Source organism: Bidens hawaiensis, unplaced genomic scaffold (genome assembly GCF_021521415.1).
Source record: "Bidens hawaiensis isolate Kalapana, Puna unplaced genomic scaffold, B.hawaiensis_p1.1 tig00033523_1, whole genome shotgun sequence".
NCBI classification, from domain to species: domain Eukaryota; kingdom Viridiplantae; phylum Streptophyta; class Magnoliopsida; order Asterales; family Asteraceae; genus Bidens; species Bidens hawaiensis.
Window position 1 is genome coordinate 56,718 of NW_027495749.1, and position 21,269 is coordinate 77,986.

The 21,269-nt window shown below is 39.7% G+C and overlaps 1 protein-coding gene and 1 pseudogene across 1 annotated transcript; both read right to left on the reverse strand.

Annotated features, from left to right (window-relative positions):
* Positions 1-6,564: 6,564 nt before the first annotated feature.
* LOC143584989 (putative disease resistance RPP13-like protein 1) lies at positions 6,565-10,658 on the reverse strand (annotated as a pseudogene).
* Positions 10,659-18,994: 8,336 nt separating this feature from the next.
* LOC143584983 (BURP domain protein RD22-like) lies at positions 18,995-21,002 on the reverse strand. Its single transcript, XM_077066888.1, has 3 exons — positions 20,867-21,002; positions 20,675-20,774; positions 18,995-19,998 (listed from the first exon to the last, which is right to left on the reverse strand). The coding sequence occupies exons 1-3, from the start codon at positions 20,897-20,899 to the stop codon at positions 19,010-19,012; spliced, it is 1,122 nt and encodes a 373-aa protein (XP_076923003.1). The 5' UTR covers positions 20,900-21,002; the 3' UTR covers positions 18,995-19,009.
* Positions 21,003-21,269: the final 267 nt, after the last annotated feature.

Genomic DNA, 21,269 nt, shown 5'->3' on the forward strand with positions numbered 1-21,269 from the left:
GAATATGCTTCAATGTGAATCAAATGTGTCTTGTAACTGTGTACGTTATGATGTATTTATAGTGCTAGGGTTTCCACTGATTGAGCTGAGACCAAATTAGGGTTTTGTTGGCCTCCTCCAATCGATTTGCGCCACGTGTCCCTGGAGACACCTGGTGCTCTTTCATTGGTTATGATCACGTGGTAACCCATGAGTCATGCTGAGCTGTCCAACTTTCATTTAGCAGCTGTCAACATCAGCATATCCTTATTCCTTAAAAAGATGTCTTCTGGAAGGTTGTCTGACGTGCACAATCAAGGTTGCCCTAATCCTGATTTGGATAAGGACGAGGTCGATTATGTGCATGTGTGGTATGCGCCCATCCTGAGGATGCGCGAGGTCTTCTCTTTATTCTCACGCGCAGATATTTCATGCGCAGATGTGATATGCACGAGCATGTGATATGCGCCGCGCGCTGGTGCGCCGCGCGCATATGTGATGCGCGAGCATATGTGTGCCTGGGCAGATGTGATATGCACGAGCATGTGATATGCGCCGCGCGCATATGTGATGCGCGAGCATATGTGTGCCTGGGCATATGATGCCTGAGCATGTTTTGTATGCGCCATGCGCATAGGTTTTGGCTTTTGCCTTCATAATGTGTTTATCTTGTGGGTTGACCCGCCTTGCTCGGTGTTGAGGCGGGGTACATACCTCTTCAAGCCCCCCCAGTCTAATGTGTGTCTTATCTCGCGCGAGCGCGCTAAGATAGATATTAGACTTACTGATTTGGTCTTTTAAAGGGGTTTTGTCGTTTTCTTGGTTGTTTTCATGGTTGCGCGAAGTTCTATCCATTTGGTTGAAACGAATCGTCCATGTACGTGACGGTTGCTGACGTGGGTCAGTGATGGAGACGTGTCAGACATTTCGTGTGCTCGAGGTGCTACAGTTGCCTTTCGTGTCCCCTCACAAGCTGTCAGGGACACGTGTCGCGCTCGTGTTGTCCAAGACCTGCGAGTGGGGGCGCGTGAACTCTGGCACCCGCCGTATTTTTCTTTTCGTGTCCTCTCATACAGTTGTCAGGGACACGTGTCGCGCTCGCGTTGGCTATTACCTGCGAGTGGGGGCGCGTGAAGTCCGTTCAGCACCCAAATTTCTCTCTCCTCGGCCTATAAAAGGCAGCCCTTGGAGTTCTTTATCCTTCATCTTCTTGTTTTCTCTTCTGATTTTTTCTTTCTTTGTCTTCTGAAATATCTGTTCTTCAGAAGTTTTCCGTTGTTAGATTTGACAGTTGTATGTCTGATAGCTCGGACTCGTCGAACCTGTCGATCACTTCAATCGTCTCCCGAAAACGCCGCGTTAAATCCGTAGTGATGTCGACGTTGAAGAAGAAAGGCAAGGGGAAGAAGGTTGCTGAGGGCTCATCGGAGGAGGTAAGGAGGACGAAGGTGGTGAGGAGGTGGAATGAAATCCCCTGCAAATTGAGGCAGGCTGATCTTGACAGCCTTATCGCCTCTCAGGGCTTTCCCACCCTGTTTGGCTGCATGTTGCCTGAGGCCGGGCAATCGGCGGCGGACCCGCCTGCCGGTTATATATCCCTATATTTCCATTTTTTCACCCACTGCAACCTTTTCATTCTCAATCTCGTTTCATATGAAATGGTAGCGCCAATTGTGACCGTTTGCTCTGGGAATTTTGGGTTTAAAATCCACTTCTCTGGCGCATTGTCCGCCATTGGAAGTTTCATTCTCCCTTCCCGCGGCGCACTTGTCACTGCGCACAAATGATCGCGGTAAACAAATGTTACGCCTGTAGGTGTAGGGAACCCCAATGCGCCGTGCGGTGGCGACGGTACAGCATTAAATTGGGCAATCGTTCCCCTTCCCAGGATCATATTGTGGCATGACGTGGTGGGCAAGACCAAGAAGTTGACAACTTCGGCTCGCTTGTGCTCATCATCCCCCATAGTTAGTTCAAACTGAATCTGACCAAGGGGATGGATGATTTCATTTGAAACACCACAGATTGGTGCGTTCACAATTTCGAGCCGCGCTTGGTCTGCCGGGTCTAACTTTCTGAAACACTGCTCATACATAATGTCAGATTCACTTCCAGTGTCCACCAGGACTTTTTACACTTCGTAATGAGCAATGTGTGTGGTGATGATGAGAGGACTGCTTATTGAAGGGCCTCCCCTGATTCTTGGGAAGATAACTTGCTGCTCGCGCCAATCTCCGTTGATTTGCGCGCTTCTCTCTTTTGATGTTTGCCCTTGTCGTCCCCCCTCAGCCACACAGATTCTTTTGTATTTCTTGTTGGCAGAGGCTCCTTCCGGTTGCTCATCTTCTACTCTTTGGTTTTTCACCAAGTGAGCCAGCCTGCCTGACTTTACATCCTTCTCGATCGCATCCTTTAAATGATGGCATGCGTCGGTGTTGTGGCCCGGGGACTTGTGAAATTCACAATATTTGCCACTGTTTTGCGGTCCCTTGTAGTGTAGTTGCTTTGGGGGCTTGAATTGGACATTCTCAGTACTTAACACCTGTGAAGGTGTTTTAGTGAGGGAAGTCCATATTCTTGGCAGAGGTCTGCTAGGATCTCTGCCGCCCTCCCTCTTGTCACCCTCCCCGCGACAACGAACATCTTTTTGGGGCTGGGGTGAGCTTGGTTGCACTTGCTTTTCTGCGGAAGAAAAACTTGTTGGCTGCAACCTGGACCATACAGAGTTCTGTTTGGCCCTCTTCTCTTTGCTGCGCGGTGATTCAGCCTGATGCGCTCTTTCTCTTGCCCTATCTTGGGCAATCTGTTTTTCATTTCTCGCGAAGACTCGCGAGGCTTCCATTAGTTTTGCCCAAGTGGTGGGCATACCATCTTTGCTTACGAGAGCTCGGCGGAGTTGATCACTGCGCGCGCCTTGTATAAAGGCCACGCGCAGGAGCTGCTCAGTTATACCCCCGATTGCCAGGGACTCCTGATTGAAACGAGTGATGTAATCTTCAATCGTTTCATCATTCCTGCGTACGCAGTGCATGATGTCATCAGGATCGCGCGTGTGCCTGCGCTGCTGTACGAAGTGGGCTTGGAACTTTTCTAATAGTTCCTCGAACCCATCAATTTGCCCAGTCGGCAAACTCTCGAACCATACCCGCGCTGCGCCCGTGAGGCAGCGGGCAAACATATGACACCATGTTGGCATCGTCCAGCTCTCTAGGTTTCCCGTGTTATAGAAACCTTGCAAAAAGTCATCTGGATCTGTTGTGCCATCATATTTGCCCAGACCACTTGGCATCTTGGTCTTGTGCTGGATGGGAGCCTGCGCGATGCGCGCAGTAAACTTTGAGTGTTTTACCAAGATGGCTGGTCTGTAGGGTGTGGTTACGTCCACTTGCCCTCTGACCGGTGGGCTGTATGGCATGTGCAGATCCAGATCTGCTCTGGCTCCAGGCGCCATGTTCACAGGCGCGCGGAGCTGTGAGCCTCCTGCATGAGTATCCCGCGTCTTCCTCATGCTATGCACTTCTTCATCACTGAACTCAGTGTGTGCAGTGTGAACAGAATGTCCTTCTTCCGGCGCGCGCGGCCTCTTTGTAGTCTGTTTATCAAATGCTTGCCTTTGTGTTTGGTCGGCTAGCTTCTTCTGTTTGACCATTTCGTTGTACTTTTCCATCAGACGCCGCTGCTCGTTTATGAGCCATTCATTCGGATCATTTGTTTCTTCTTCTGGACCCATTGGTCCTTTCAGTTTCGCGCCGGCCATATTTTGTAACGTGAGATCGTCTGGAGGAGTTTCAGTCTGGCCGTGAGGGGTTGTGACGAAGGGACGGTTGCTGGTGGTACGCGTAGAATCACGCGGAACCCTCAGAACCTGCTGTCCGTCGTTAACACCCTCACGTTCAATATCCTCCAGAGCTTGATCAACGTTACGAACGCCAGAAACCATGGTGATTGATTTTTTTGTAGATCTGATTAGATCTGATTGCCGTTTGTAACAGTGGATGGCGCCAATGAAGAAACGTGGATCTACTCACTGGTAGCAGATCTACTTTCCTCGGGTGTGATTATACTATTTCACCGATGGTTCTTCTGGATCAGTGTTCTTCCACCTACAAAATGAACAGCGCCGTTACTTACCCCTCAGAAAGGGACAGAGGGGTCCTCTTTGGGGTAACCCTCCGGCGTGAGAATAAGTATGTGTAGGAGAAGATAATAATGTGTGAGTAAGGGAATTGGGAGAGTATTGCTTAATAGCTGAATACTGTATGTTACTCTGTATGATTATCCTGATTCTCTCTGTATATGAGAAAGTAACTGACTAGGGCTGCCTGTCAGTGAATGTAATTGAATATGCTTCAATGTGAATCAAATGTGTCTTGTAACTGTGTACGTTATGATGTATTTATAGTGCTAGGGTTTCCACTGATTGAGCTGAGACCAAATTAGGGTTTTGTTGGCCTCCTCCAATCGATTTGCGCCACGTGTCCCTGGAGACACCTGGTGCTCTTTCATTGGTTATGATCACGTGGTAACCCATGAGTCATGCTGAGCTGTCCAACTTTCATTTAGCAGCTGTCAACATCAGCATATCCTTATTCCTTAAAAAGATGCCTTCTGGAAGGTTGTCTGACGTGCACAATCAAGGTTGCCCTAATCCTGATTTGGATAAGGACGAGGTCGATTATGTGCATGTGTGGTATGCGCCCATCCTGAGGATGCGCGAGGTCTTCTCTTTATTCTCACGCGCAGATATTTCATGCGCAGATGTGATATGCACGAGCATGTGATATGCGCCGCGCGCTGGTGCGCCGCGCGCATATGTGATGCGCGAGCATATGTGTGCCTGGGCAGATGTGATATGCGCGAGCATGTGATATGCGCCGCGCGCATATGTGATGCGCGAGCATATGTGTGCCTGGGCATATGATGCCTGAGCATGTTTTGTATGCGCCATGCGCATAGGTTTTGGCTTTTGCCTTCATAATGTGTTTATCTTGTGGGTTGACCCGCCTTGCTCGGTGTTGAGGCGGGTACATACCTCTTCAAAAACCGTTATCAAATTAAGCAATAAAAATCTTAGTTTTTTTAGGTAATTTGTTTCATAAAAAGTTCAAGTATATTATAGATATTTAAGGTTAAAAATGATAGAAAACTTAGTTTATTATTAAGATTAGATCAAATTTTAATAAGGAGAAAGAGGCATGCAACTTCAATTTTCTTGGCTAATCTTTCATTTCCTCTTATTGTACAACTTCTCAGGTTGACTCAAATACATTAAATTCAGATTCTGCATCCAACCTGTGTATCAAGTTTCAGACATGTGTTTAAATCACACCATATATATGTTCACACTTTCACATAACTAAATTACACCATATTATCATAGAAATATATAAGAATTATTCTTCGTTAAGGCCCCATGTTGACTGTTCCATTTCAACAATCATTTGCATAGAAAAACAAAAGAAATGAATGAATCAATATAGATATAAATTATTTGCAACCCATAGCATTATAAGAAACAGTAACCATATTTGTTCATATGTGAACAAAATGATATCTTAACGGAATTGCCCTTTTCTCCTTCACGGAATGGGTGTGGGGTGCCATCTTTAGGATGGAATTTTATCTCGGTACCACTAGGAAGGGAGTGGTGTTCCTACCTTCCCGATCCCCTTTTCTTCCCAATTTCATCTTGATCATGATGGCTATGCCGGTCACCCCGAACCTCTCTCTTCCAGTTTGTCTACGTGGCACATCATCCCTAGACTCCATCTTTCTACCACTCCTACCATCGATCCTTATGTATATCAGACACTCTTCTGAATCTTATGCTTCAATATGATTGGGTTGCGGGGTTCCTTCAAAATGCTTCCACTTCTTCTTTATGTGTAACATTACAAAGTTAGACCATTTTCAAACACAAATAATATTATGAACTCACAACTGAGAATAAAACAAGTTCTTACAAGTAATTTTTTATTCTAAAGTTGAACTTCGATTCCCTACAATTTCACTAATATATTAAAAATCATCTTTCGAAGTGCCAAAATCCACAAATCTGATGGAAATTACATCCACTTAACCAATAACACTTTAAACAGATGCTATTGTGTTTAACATTAAAGAAATGTTCCTCCAACAAACATAATATTCCAACAGTCCAATACTGCAAATATCATATCATATGGGTATAAACATAATTTAAGTTCTTTGATTTCTACATATCCATATTCTTTTTCCCATATAATATATTCTTATTATGATTTCTAATTAATTTATAAATTAAATACTTCAACTAATCTCAGTTCACTGTGTATTCTCACCATATTTACAAAGCAAAAACAAGTAAGCATGTCCACATATTGAGATCATATTTACAATCTTTTTTAGAAAAAAAAAATGCAAAATCAGTTAGTTAATTTAAATTATTAAGGAGGGAGAGTGATACCTGGGTATATGTCAATACACAGTAGATATGAATATATGGTAGACGTTACAGTCTCTTTTATTGCATCTTTCTTTATGTTATTTCATATTAAATCCATGAGTAAGGGTCTATCTCCATACAAGGGATATGTGAAGTGAGGTGCCGGTAACATCCTCTTTTAGTACATCTATCTTTCAGATTTGGGCAATCCCTGATTCTTAAACTCAAAAGTGAAGGCAACAACATTGCTGGTAGATCCCTCACATTTCGACAATTCAAGAAAGAGAGATGTTGGAGGGAAGTGAGGTGCTGGAAATGGGATAATATGTTCATATTTGGGCAGTCGATGAAATGAAGATGTTGGAGGGAAGTGAGGTGTTGTAGTCCTATTGAAAATGATTTTAGTTTCTCAAATTTAATGATGTGAAGAGAAGTAAGAGATGGCGGAATAAGATGAGAAAATTGACAGCATTTGTTCACTCCATCGTCACCGTATAAGTATAGTTGGACAAGTGAGGTCGGAAAATTCTATGGCCCCCACTCTGAGATGGGCTTCTTCAACTTCCCTATTTCTAAGAAATGCAAATTGGGAGGCCAAACACCACGTGGAAAACAAACATCCATCTTGGTACAATTCATAATTCCAAGACGCTTTAACGAGGTCAAATTAGAGAACTCATTGTCAGGAAATGACTCCAAACTTTCACAATTTGTTATTCTCAATTGAGTGAGGTGAAACAAGTAATTCAGTCTAATGACTGTTTTTAGATTTGGCCAATCTCTTATATTTGCATCCTCAAGCAATGACAGGTTATTTTTGTTGTCATTGATCTTTGGTCCTCCCCACTCCTTATTCAATAGTGTATTACAACCCTTAATGGAAAGTGACTTAAGCTTTTGCCCTCGCGTTGGTAAGGAGATTGTTGTAATTGAATTACAAAACCCAATTCTCAATGTGTCAACATTATCTGGACGAGTGCAACGTTCCATGTTGTTACAAAAATATATTTTCAACATCCTAAGAGATGGTAGCACGTTTCTCCTACATGTATCTTCCTTTTCATCTTTCTCTCCTAGTCTCCCCAAATTATAACAATGCTCTACTTCCAATTTCCTCAACTTCACAAGAACCATACTTGCAATTGCTTCTGATTCCCACAAGTATCTTATTTCATTACAATACCCTATGTTTAAATCTTCAACTGACCTCAGATGCTTGATAATACCTCTCCATTCAACATCATTAAGCCCTAAAATACATTTCATTTTTAACTCGGTGATTGTTGAAGCTATTTGAACCAGTGTTCTTAACACACCACTATTACATGTAACTATTTTTAGAACATTCAATGAAGGGACTGCTTCAAGTAAGAGTTCAACTAAATTATGACAATAGAATATGTCTAATATGCTTAATGAAGGTAGGGCTTCAAGTGTGACTTCACCCAAATTGGGACAATGTCCTATTTGAAGCAGTTTCAGGCATGGAAACACACCACCTCTATTCATTGACCATTTATTGAACTCATACATATGTGTAAAACTTAAAATTTCAAGTGAAGGAAATGCACAACTAGTCCCAAGTAACTCCAAACCCACAACTCCCACCTTATTCAAGCCTTTTACAAACAACTCCTTAAGTGATGGTAGCTGCCCAAGTGGCGGCAAAGTTCTACATCTTTTGCAGTCACTTATTGACACATGCTTCAAATGAAGAAACAAGGGATTCCCAACCCAATTTGGAAACTCCAACCCCCCGTATGACCTAAACGTAAGTTGTGTTAACTTATTGTTACAAGGCTTCAACTCATTTAGGACCTCATTCTCAAGTATTTTGTTTTGTGAACCATGTTGCTCATTAGTCAATACAAGCTCTAATTCACTTAACCTTTTTTCTGAAAAGTTCGCCTCACATACATGAATTGCATTTTGCACTTTATTTAAACCTACAATCGAAAGTTTTCCACATAGATTCTTGAAGTCTTTAAGTTTGGCTACTTCAAATCCACTTTCACCTCCGATAAAGATTTTCGAAAGAGTTTGCAGACCTGTCAATTCACTAATCCCTGATGGCAACTGAAACAAAAGCGAAGTGTCCCTAATGTCAAGATGTCGAAGGTTTTTAAGCTTTAAGAAGTTATTGGGCAACTTAACTAGATTATCACAACCAAAAACAATTAAAATTTGTAAATTACAGAGATTGCACAAAGTTTCCGGTAAACTTTTGATTCTACTTTGAGATAGATTAAGATACCTCAAGTGCCTCAAAGTACCAATGGACTCCGGTACCTCACTTATTTGAGAATAACTCAAACGTAGAACCCTTAACATTGGTAACTTAAGAAGCAAGTCAATAAGAATTTTATTAGATAAATAGAAACGCTGCCAACTTTTTATCTCCCCAACAGATGTTGCCAGTAACGTTCTCAAACTTTTAGCATTTAAAAATGCCTTGAACTTCTTGTATGCTACATACTCCTCACGAACAAATGACACATGACGGTACTTTTCCAACATCTCCTTTTTAATATTCTTCTCCGCCTCACTGTCTAACCTTATAGAAAATTCAGTAGCAACAGATGTTGCCAAGTCATTCATCAGGTCATGCATCACAAACAAGGATTCATCATTAGGTGAATGTTGGAAAACTGACCTTAACAACAACTCGTCAAAATATTCATAACCTAATTGTTCTTCAGTTGAACCACTTAGAGCTGACTTGTGCAAAAACCCTTCTGCCATCCATACTAAAACTAGTTCCTCCTTGTTAAACAAGTTATCCTTGGGAAATAATGAGCAATACGTAAACAACTGCCTTAAACAAGAAGAAAGTTCATTGTAGCTTAGTCTAAGGGCCGGGAGAATTACATCATCTTTTGACCTCAATATATCACTTTCTGATACTTTCTTCCATGAATCTTCATCTTCTTTTGTCCTCAATGAAGTCCCAAGTGTGATCAAAGCCAAAGGCAATCCATAACATTTTGTCACAATTCCTTCACCATGTGGTTTGAGTGACAAATGTGAATCAAATTTATCTACACCTAAGGCATGTTGAGCAAACAAAGACAAAGCATCGTCATGTGATAAACTCCATAGATGGTTTAGATGATTGCAACCTAACTTTTTGAGCAATTTATCCTTCCGTGTTGTTATGATGATTTTACTTCCAGGAGCACATGCATGAAGCGGACCGACGAGGTTTTTCCAATCCTCATAACTCTCACTCCATACATCATCTAAGACCAATAGAAATCTTTTCCCACTTAGATGATTTACAAGATCCACTTGAAGCAGATTTAAATCTGCAAATTCCTTGTTTGCCCCTGCCACTGATTGAAAGATGACTTTGCTTATACCAAAAATATCAAACTCATCTGAAACACAAACCCGTGCCTTGAGTTCAAAGAAATCCTTGACTTTCTTTTTGTTGAATAAAAGTTTAGTTAGAGTAGTTTTGCCCACCCCACCCATACCAACAATGGGAATAATGCTAAAGTTTTTATCACAAGGGTCATCCCCTAATAACTGGTTGACCAATGCATATTTCTCAGCTTGTCGTCCAATAATACTAGATGCATCGACCATAGAGGTTTGTAATCTTCTATTTTTATTTCTTGACCTAGTCTCCCCTTCTAATATCAAACAAAGTGTAGCTTTCTCCTCAACTAGATCTTTTAATTTGGCGGTAATACTACGTAACTTTCCATGCATCTTAGTATTCCCTGAGAAACTTGTCAACTCGGAATTAATTTTCTTACCCTCCTGCTGATGGCTTCTGATTCGTGGATGGACTCTTGATGCATAGCTTCAGTTGCCAAATCATCGAGTATGTCATCGATATCATAAGCTAGACGGTGAAGATCATTTAGCCATCGTTTCACAGAATCGCTAGTTATCTCCTTCCGAGAAGCATCAGTAAGCACACTTTGGATTTGTTTTAATGATTTCTGCCATTTGTTGATCTCAATATCTAATTCCTTGAAGCTAGAAAGTTTTACCAAACTTGCAGAGCCAGCTTCTCAAAGTTCACAGCCATGAAGGCAGAAAGCACGATTTCAGCCATTGATTATGTTGAGATTGAATGGTGTGGTTGATGTTGTGAAGAGTTAGTTGGTTACAATGGTTTTAATCATTCATGAATGTTCTGGTCAAGGTTTTTATTATAGTTTAGCACCCACTATGACTCCAGAAAAACGAAGGAGTTGAAAAAGTCATCTGGATGTGGATGGCAGTGGGACATGAATATTGAAAATTAGTCATCTTTGTATGGGTTGAGTGTGTTTTGAGGTGACAATTTTTGAATATTAAATCATAATTAAACTGCAGTGGATTAAAATGTATGTGTTACAAGTTGGTGTCAATTTCAAAGTTTACCTTTTGCATTATATGTATGTAAACGTACTGTAAAGCTTTTGTTTGGTGATCGAATTTATTTGTGGCAACTTCAGTATATATATTCTAAATTTCTAAATTTGTGAAGTTAATTAGGATAGCATTAAAACTGCTGTGAAACTTTTTTAAGTTGGTAAATTGCCAAAGGGTAATAATTATATTAATATTGTGTATGTATTTGTCATCATTACCTCTAGTACGTACTAGTGAATGACGGTTGGAAATATAGACCGATCCGCTTAAGCTAACGCGGCCGCCGAGTTATAACCCGTAAGAGTTACACCTTGGGTAACGAGCATTAAACCCGCTTAACTCTCTTAACCGGCAATGATGAATAATATTATTGAGTTTATTTATTGGATAAATAAACTAATGTGGGATTTTAAACGAGCGATAGATCGAGTCGGGATTGAGGCCCGGTTATTGTTTATTAATTATTATGATTTATGATAATTCCATAAGTATCAATAATAATAACTAATAAAAGTCTTGCAGATCACGTTTGTTATAATAATATATTATAACAAAAATCAAAAGTTTTTTTTGAACTCCAAGAATGTGTCGGCCCTAACTCTTGTTTCTTTCTGTTCACACGTGAAGAAAAACAATAAGACAGCCGATCTCCCTTTTGTTGTTCGGCCACTATAAACCGACGCCATCGCCAACCGCTGTCTTTGTACACCACCGGTTGCTGCTGCCGTTTTTTGTCCAGCCGTTGCTATTTTTAGAACACCAGTGTTGCTGCCGGGGTGTCTCGTTTCGTCACCTAGCGTCGCTCGTTAACTCTAGGTGTCTCAACCGGTTATTCATTAACCGAGGTAAACTTAAATATTGTCAGTTCATATTTATGTGTTCTTTGGTTGTTTCGTATCGTACTCGTATTGTTCGTAACCGGATCCTATACGGTTCCGTTTCTTTGGTGATTACTCGAATTAATATTCCGCTGTGTTTTCTTGTTTATTATTAATTTGATTAATAATTATGAAACCAATTAAAACCGGGTTTAATTGTTAAACGGTTGACTGATCATCACTGAAACCCAACAGTGGTATCAGAGCCTTGGTTACAACATACGAGTCGAATCTGGTCTTTTCACCGAATCTACATCATAAACTTCAAGCTAATTGAAGTTTTTGATCTAGATATGGTTTTGAGCAATCTTGGTTTGGTCAATTTTTATTTATTTTATTTGACCATAATATTGCTCAATTTTAATTTTGTTGAATATGTAAATCTGGCCGGACCTTGTGTGATTGGTTGTTTGATTTTGGCTATATGGATGGTTCAAAGTTGTATTTTATTTTTCGGTTTTATTTTAGGGATTTTGGCCCACTTTGATGGTTCAAGATTGTAATAGATTGGGTTTGGTTTTTCATTATATGTATTTTTAATATTGTAATGAAGAAGAACCGAAAGAAAACCGAGGACGAGCTCGTGGAGTTCTTGAAGTCAGTGGGAGTTAGCAAAGATGACCGGATGCACCAGGAGTCCATCCTTGTGGTTGTTTGTGTTGTGACCCCTTGACCCGATTGGTATTGCTAATAGGCTCTAGAAAGACCAATAACCTTTTGGCCATTTAAGATTTACATATTCTTGTTTGCTATTGTGGTTGCTTGCTTTATTATAATAGGTTATAATACCACCAACCTAATACCAAATATATTAAAATAAATTTTTATTAACCAATTGAGTTTTTGCAAAATTAAACTAAATTTGATTTTCCAAAACCTTATAACTTAATAGTTTAACTATTAACTTAAAATTGGTTAGTCGTATTGCGAAAAACTTAGTTTTAATAGTTTATTTAAAACTAAGTGTCCTGAGAGATGAAAGGGTTCATCATATTGTCCCGATTAATACAGTAAAACTGGACTTTTACTCTATTCGGTAAATTCTAAAATTTATCCTAATTTAAAACCAATAGTTTATGCCAATCCTACTACAAGTCACAATTGAGGCATACTGCGAAAATTCAATTGTTTGGAGCTACAACACCGTACTTGTTTTCTAGCATATCCCATCAAGGTGAAAGCGTTTCGTTGACACATCCGGCCCTTTCACACGTGACCGTACTAGGACGACTACTACTTTACTCTCCTGTTACGTGCTACAGCTATCTGGAGACTTAAAGTGGGCATAGATGAGGCTAAACGTATCTACTTAGGCAATTGTTGTCTTAATAGGCCTCATAACCGAGAGTTGTGCAATTGATGTCTCCTGTTTTATGCTAGCCACCATGATTTCTGAGCTTGCTAAAGGCTTAGAAGACTTTGGTGCCTATGAGATGCTTGAGCAACTCAAGGGCATGTTCCAGAAACAATCCCGCTAGGAACGGTTCGACACCATGAAGCAGCTCATTAGCTGCAAGATGGCAGAGGGGTCTCCCGTCAGTGCGCATGTCCTAAAAATGAAGGGGCACATCGATCAGCTTAAGAAACTTGATTATCCCCTGCCTGATGAGATGGTAGCGGATTTCATCCTCAACTCTCTCCCCAGCTCTTACGACCAGTTCGTAATGAATTTCAACATGAATGCCTGGGTGAAGACAGTGCCGGAGCTGCACAACATGCTCAAAACGGCTGAGATTAACATTCCTTCAAGAACCAATTAAGTTCTAATGATCCGATCTGCTGGTGTAAAGAAGCCTAAACCCAAGAATCAGGGTTATAAGGGAAAAGGTAAGAAGAAGGTTACTTTTGCTGCCAAGTTTGCCACCAACACTAACAAGAAAGTTGCAAAGCCACCACCGCCGCCCTTTGAGGAGCGCCAATGCTACAGATGCAACCAAATGGGGCACTGGATGCGTAACTGTCCCGAATACCTTGCTGAGATCAAGAAGAAGAAGGCCAATGGTGAAGGCTCTTCTCGAGGTATTTCCATATACGTTATTGAACTTTTCACTCTCTCTAGCAACACATGGGTATTTGATACCGGATGTGGTTTCCACATTGTTAATGTCTTGCAGGAGCCTGAGAAGTGGAGGAAACTGAATAAAGGCAGCATGAAACTCATCGTCGGAGATGGGAAGAGAGTACCAATTCTGGCAACTGGATTTTTTCATTTTACTTGTCCATCTAGCCTAGTTTTTCCTTTGAACAATTGTTTGTATGCTCCTGGTTTGACCAAAAACATCATTTCAGTTTTGTTATTGTTTGAACAAGGTTTTAAGTACGTTTTTAATGGCATGGCTATTTCTGCTTACTTAAATGATATCTTTTATTTTGAGGTTAAACCTCGAAATGGTATTTATGAAATTAATGTTCAAACTAATAATAACGTATATAATCTTTCAAAACGTATCATATCTAGCATCAATGATACATTTCTATGGCATTGCCGACTTGGTCACATAAGCAAGGCACGAGTTAAAAGACTCCAATCCGAAGGGATTCTTGAATCCACAGGACCGGACTCTTTTGACGATTGTGAGTCTTGCTTAGCTGGCAAACTCGCCAAGGACTCCTTCACTCATAAGAATGAACGAGCAAAAGATCTTTTAGGACTCATACATACTGATGTGTGTGGACCTTTCAGAACTATGTCTAGAAGCCATGAAAGATACTTCATTTCTTTTATCGACGATTATAGTCGATATGCTTATGTGTATCTTATGAGACACACGCATGAAACTTTTGAAAAGTTCAAAGAGTTTCAGAATGAAATGGAAAACCAACTTGGTAAAACCATTAAGAAGCTTCAATAAGATCGAGGTCGAGAGTATCTCAGCTCAGAGTTCATCAGTCATCTAAAAGAGTGTGGAATTGTTTCACAGCTCACTCCACCTGGCACACCCTAACATAATGGCATGAGCGAGAGGAGGAATCGAACTTTGCTAAACATGGTTCGAATGATAATGTGTAGAACTAACTTGCCTCACTCATTTTGGAGTTTCGCCTTTATGACCGCCTCCCGCATTCGTCAAATACTACAACCAAAGCGGTTATTACTCCTTTTCATCCTGATACAAATATGATTTCTATCAAGAGGAAAGACCACTTCCTCGAGAAAGAATTTCTCAATCAAGGAGCTGGAGATAACATTGTCGATCTTGAAGAAATTCAAGAACCACAAGCAACCGCTGAGAAATTTGGAGCGTCTGATCAACAAGTTGTTGTTGCTAATACATCAGACATGAACACGAGCGTTCGCAGAAGTAGTAGGACTCCCGTGCCAAATTTTAAATACCTATGGCATTTAGATGGTCCCGAAGTCTTATTAGTAGCTGAGTCTAATGACGAACATGCTAACTACAAATCTGCAATCTTGGATCCGGAATCTGAGAAATGGCGAGATGCCATGAACGCCGAGATGCAATCTATGCATGATAACCAAGTTTGGAACTTAGTTGAGCTACCCCCCGATGGTCGGGCAGTAGGGAGCAAATGGATTTTCAAAAGAAAAAAAAACCGACATGCATAGAAATGTGCAAACATATAAAGCATTGCTAGTTGCGAAAGGTTTTACTCAAACTCAAGGGGTTGATTATGATGAAACTTTTTCGCCCCGTTGCTATGACTAAGTCAATAAGGATATTACTTGCCATAGCCGCGTACTATGACTACGAGATATGGCAAATGGATGTCAAAACCGCTTTTCTTAATGGACATCTTTCTGAAGATGTCTATATGGTTCAGCCTGAAGGTTTTGTCGATCCTAAATATCCTAATAGGGTTTGCAAACTGAACAAGTCCATTTATGGACTTAAGCAGGCATCTCGAAGCTGGAATCTTCACTTTGATGAGAAAATCAAAGAGTTTGGTTTTGTCAAAAATGAAGATGAGCCTTGTGTTTACAGAAAGGCTAGTGGGAGCACTATATCATTCATCATCTTGTATGTGGATGATATACTGATAATTGGAAACAACATTCCTATGTTTAAGGAAGTTAAGTACTGGTTGGAATCTTGTTTTGCAATGAAAAATCTTGGAGAAGTCGCATATATTCTGGGAATAAAGATCTATAGAGATAGATCTAAGCGGCTTCTAGGGCTAAGTCAAAGTACATACATAATCAAGGTCATGACACGCTTCTCAACGGGCAACTCCAAGATAGGAGCTGTTCCATTGCTATAGGAACCGTTTTAGCAAATCGCAATCTCCGAAAACGGACATTGAGACAAAGCACATGCAAGCAATTCCATATGCTTCAGCGATTGGCTCTATCATGTACACTATGTTATGCACTAGACCTGACGTATCGTAAGCGTGTTTGGAGGAGTGGAAGAGGAGCTCACTGTAAGGTGTTACACTAACGCTGACTTCCAGAATGACCGAGATGTTTCTCGCTCATAATTTGCTTGGATGAAGAAATTCATAGTCAACCTCGATCTGGTTCCAAATATAGGAAATTGATCGACGTGATATGTGATTAAATAGGTGCTATTACTCAAGCCAAAGAGCCCAATTTTCATCACATGGCCAAGCACATTTTATTTCCACTATATACGAGAAATACTGGAACAAGATGACATCATAATAAGCAAGGTAGACACAGATCAAAAGCTAGCAGACCCGTTCACTAAGCCGATGACTCAGGACAAGCATGACCAACACAGGGATGCTATCGGCCTTAGATTAGCTAGTAATTTGTTTTGATTTAGTATTTGGATGTATGAACATTTAAACAGTTATACTTTTAAGTTCACTTTTGATTTAATGGTTAAATGCAAATGTTGAATACTATAACTGTGTTCGTTTTAATACGTTTAATCCATGAATATTGTATTCTAAATTATCCGTAGTCGGTCAGACTCGTGGGAGCGACTCTGAATTAAGACTATTCTGACTTTGGACTCAAATGGTTGACTTCCAAACTCACAGACCTCATTATGAATGACGTTGGATGTAACTCGCATCAAATCATCTTCATGGATCTTAGTCATAAGATGCATTTGATATTGGTATGCTCATTTAGTATCCTTAGACCTGAGATACATATTGGAACTTTCATTTACTAAAGGTATTCTTTGATCAATGTCAAACGCTGTCGCGTAGCTGCCAGTCATAAAGGCATTGGTTGGGAATATTTTGAAGTTCAGTGGGAGTTGTATGTAATCAAGATGAGATTCTGTACACTTACATGATATGCAACAGTTAGACATCTTGGCGCCTTCGTTTATTCAAACTGGTAAAGTGTGAGGCCTCACCCAAACTTACTGTGTGTTTGATTGGACCACTTTGACTCGAGAACGAAAACGATAATGATTGAACGCCATATGAGAGTGATCTTATCCATGTCTCATTGTTCAATTGGTGTCTTATATGGAAATGATAGATGACAACGATTACTATGTTTTCATTATATTGCAATAGTGTATTCCAAGATCCTTTGGTTAATGAATTTAAAATGTCATAACCTGTTGGGGGCAGCCATGTGTAGCTAGAGCACCGCTGGTTGTCAGCGTTGAGAAACTTAACCGAATCCGTCCAAGTGGGAGACTGTTGGAAATATGGACCGGTCCGCTTAAGTCAACGCGCCTGACCGAGTTATGACCCGTAAGAGTTACACCTTGGGTAACGAGCATTAAACACGCTTAACTCTCTTAACCGGTAATTACGAATAATATTATTGAGTTTATTTATTGGATAACTAAACTAATGTGGGCTTTTAAACGAGTGATAGATCGAGTTGGGCTTGACGCCCGGTTATTGTTTATTAATTATTAGGATTATGATAATTCCATAATTATCAATAATAATAACTAATAAAAGTCTTGCAGATCACGTTTGTTATAATAATATATTATAACAAAAATCAAAAGTTTTTTTTTGAACTCCAAGAAAGTGCCGGCCCTAACTCTCGTTTCTTTCTGTTCACACGTGAAGAAAAACAATAAGGCAGCCGATCTCCCTTTTGTTTTTCGGCCACTATAAACCGACGCCATCGCCAACCGCTGTCTTTGTACACCACCGGTTGCTGCCGCCGTTTTTTGTCCAGCCGTTGCTGTTTTTCGAACACCAATGTTGCTGCCGGGTTGTCTAGTTTCGTCACCTAGCGTCGCTCGTTAACTCTCGGTGTCTCAACCGGTTATTCATTAACCGAGGTAAACTTAAATATTGTCAGTTAATATTTATGTGTTCTTTGGTTGTTTCGTATTGTACTCGTATTGTTGGTAACCGGATCCTGTACGGTTTCGTTTCTTTGGTGATTACTCGAATTAATATTCCACTGTGTTTTCTTGTTTATTATCAATTTGATTAATAATTGTGAAACCAATTAAAACCGGGTTTAATTGTTAAACCGTTGACTGATTACCACTGGAACCCAACAAGTACTCCCTTTCATTTGTGGTGTCCTCCTATTTATGTTTGAAGTTTACGTATGAGTTAATGGCTGAAGAGGGTATTAAGCTCGGTCAAAACTGTCTACACTTATGGGATTAATTGTTGAAATAGGAATTTATAGAAGCATTAGGGGTGGGTGTGCAAACTCATCTGCACAAACACAAGGGGATGCATAAATTAATGGTCGTGTCACTCGCATATTACGTTCTTTTTCTGTGAGGTAAATCATAATCTCCTTTCAAATTTCTTCTAGTAATTTATTTTTGCTTGGATCATTGGCTTTAGTTTAATGAACATTATAACAGATTTCTATAAATGCTGCAAATTGTTTCAAAACGCCATTAGTAACTCTTTTTAGTGCAACTAGATGAGGTGGGAAAATGGTCAACATTTTCTTTAACCAAATTACATTTCTACCCTTGAATTTTTATATAAAAGTTTCTTAATACGAGTTACGTTTCTTCTATCCCTGAACTGAAGTCCTCAACTTTAATGGGGTTATACTACGGCTCTTGAGGTTTAATTAAGTTACTTTCCCTTGAGCTGTTGGCGCCCGTTACTCTACGTGCTCTAGTAGAGTCAAACAAAGTCTCTCATTTAGATGATAGGTCTATGATTCAAATCTTGCAAGCTATAGAAAAGAGTCTGATAGAACTAATCAAAATCCAAATTGGTTGAAATCTAACCCTTTTTTAATAATATAGAGAGTTCAAGGTATATGAATAACTAAATCCACAATACAATCTTGTTTACAAAGTAATATAAACATATAAAAATCAAACACAAAGATATGATTATAACAATCATATCTTATAATAGTTTACATAAATAGCATCTCTAATGTAAATTACAAGCCCTAAGATACATATATATCACACCAAGTGGGCATTAATTATTCTCAATTATAATTTATAATAAATATATGTCATTAGTATGGTACCCAAACAACATGATCTTCAGGTAAGAAATGACAAACCGGAGTAGCCCCCGGTTTTACTTTCAGAACCATAAATGCCAAATGTTTAGGGTTCCACTTCACAGTGTCTGTATGACACACTGCAACCGCTTTAGCTTTCGTCCCGTCTATGCCCAACAATGATACCACATACGCTTTGGTGGTGATGGTTTTGTGACAATAAAACACCGCATATGGATAGTTTTGTTTGTGACAAACCACCGCCACATCAGAAGCTAATTTCTTGGCTTCTGCAATGGTGTACTTTTGTAACGGGGTACTTATTCTAGCGTTTACCTCTGTAGATACCGCTTTAACCTTTTTACCTAACTCGGATGTACTGAAATCCACCATGGCCTCTAATGAAGTAGCACAATACTTCTTCTCACCTTCCATACCCTTATCCTCACATTCGTCGATCGTTTTCTTCATTGATTCAGATTCTACCGTGTTAGGTTTGATGGAGAAACGCGTATACAATTCAGGGAGCTTCTTTGATGAAAAGGGTATCGTGTCAGCAACTTTACGCGGTAAGAAAGTTGATGATGGGCTTGTAGTTTTGGTGAAATGTAAGTTCATAGCATTGCCTTTATGCATGTCCTTTTCAAGGAAGAAGAGTGCAACATTTGGATCATCTTTGAGTTGATCATCAGTGGCAGCATACTTGTATGAAAATGGAGACACCTCTACGTCTACTGGCTTTTTCTTGTTATTATGACAACGTACGATAACACCTCCTTTGCCAACATCTACTTTCTCGCAATTCCCTTTTGGTGTTGCTTTTACATCACCAACGTTGGTGCCTGGAGCATGGACAGATACACCGCCCCCTTTACCGACACCAACGTTGGTCCCAGGAGCATGGACAGATACTCCACCGCTTCCCACGCCAACATTTACACCGGGAGCATGAACAGATACTCCGCCTTTGCCAATGCCTACTTGAACATTTGTGCTCTTATCTTCCATTCATCCAGTAAAGATAATAACAAAAAAGAATATGACCATCAGTTAAGTTGGTTTATGGATAACTGATCAGTATAACTTTAAATTTTGAACAACTAATGTATAGGTTCAGTTTAATCTAAACGGGTTCAGGTAAGTTTCAGGCCAAACACATGAGTGCATTTACCTAAATTGGTATTCTTCGGGTCAAGCCGACATATTTGCAGGTACATTGACCCATTCAAACTCTTTTTTTAAATGTGTTTTATGTAATAACTTAAACGTACTATTCGGGCATATTTATACCTAAATTTAAAATTTCTACAAATTTTTTTGGCATAGTTTAAACACAAATGCTTAATAAAAAACATATGTAAGTTTAAGTATTAAAGTATTAATATGTAAAAGAAAATAATTAAACTGGTCATGTTCGTGCCATCCCGTGAATACATGTGTGGTCGTTGTCTTCATGTGTGTAACACGATTCAACACCTTAACCTTCAATAATTCGTGTGTCCAACAACAACACATGATAATTACAATTATATTTAACATAGATGGGAATCAAAATATATAATAGTTCTATACATATATGACATATCCAATAATAATTCTTACAACATGTTTTATAACATAGATTAATCTTGTACGTCTAATAGAAAAAACGTTGCAAATTTTATAAAAATTACTAACCGAGAAGATCGGTGACTGCTTTGGGCATGGGAGTGTTTGGTAACGCGGATTTCCAATACGTTTCTGGAGTCACTGCTGCGTAGCTCGCAACCATTGCCAACTGAAAATAATATAAACATAGATGAAGATGTAATTATATGCTTATATAGTTATATATACAAGAAGAGTGAATTGAAGTATATATTTACTCACAGAAAGAAAGGTGAGGATGTGGACAAACTCCATGTATGAAAACTTGGGAAAAAACTGTAAACAGTTAATGTGTTATGTGATGAAGGAAGATGTGCAATACTAAGGCTGCTTTTATAGACGAGAGACTTTGACCGATATTCAAAAAGGAAAAAAGAAACAATAAAAGAAAAAATAAATACAAAATAAATATCGAATGAGATGATTTTGGACTGTTGACGGATCTTGAACACATAATATGGGTGGGCTGAAGGATTTTGAACAATTTTGATGGACCAGACTTAACACATATAAACTGTTTTTGGGTTTCCGCCAGTGTTTTAGATGTTAACTGTGTAATATTTCATGATCACTTCCCTGGTAAGGACTATATACTAAATTTGGCTAAAAGTGATGATTAATTTTA

Bases quoted from the DNA above. Each gene is read 5' to 3' on its own strand.
- LOC143584983 (XM_077066888.1), bottom strand. From the start codon at position 20,899: ATGGAGTTTGTCCACATCCTCACCTTTCTTTCT. The intron at 20,775-20,866 runs GTGAGTAAATAT...TATTATTTTCAG, and splicing joins ACATCCTCACCTTTCTTTCT to TTGGCAATGGTTGCGAGCTA. The intron at 19,999-20,674 runs GTTAGTAATTTT...GATGAATGGAAG, and splicing joins AGCAGTCACCGATCTTCTCG to ATAAGAGCACAAATGTTCAA.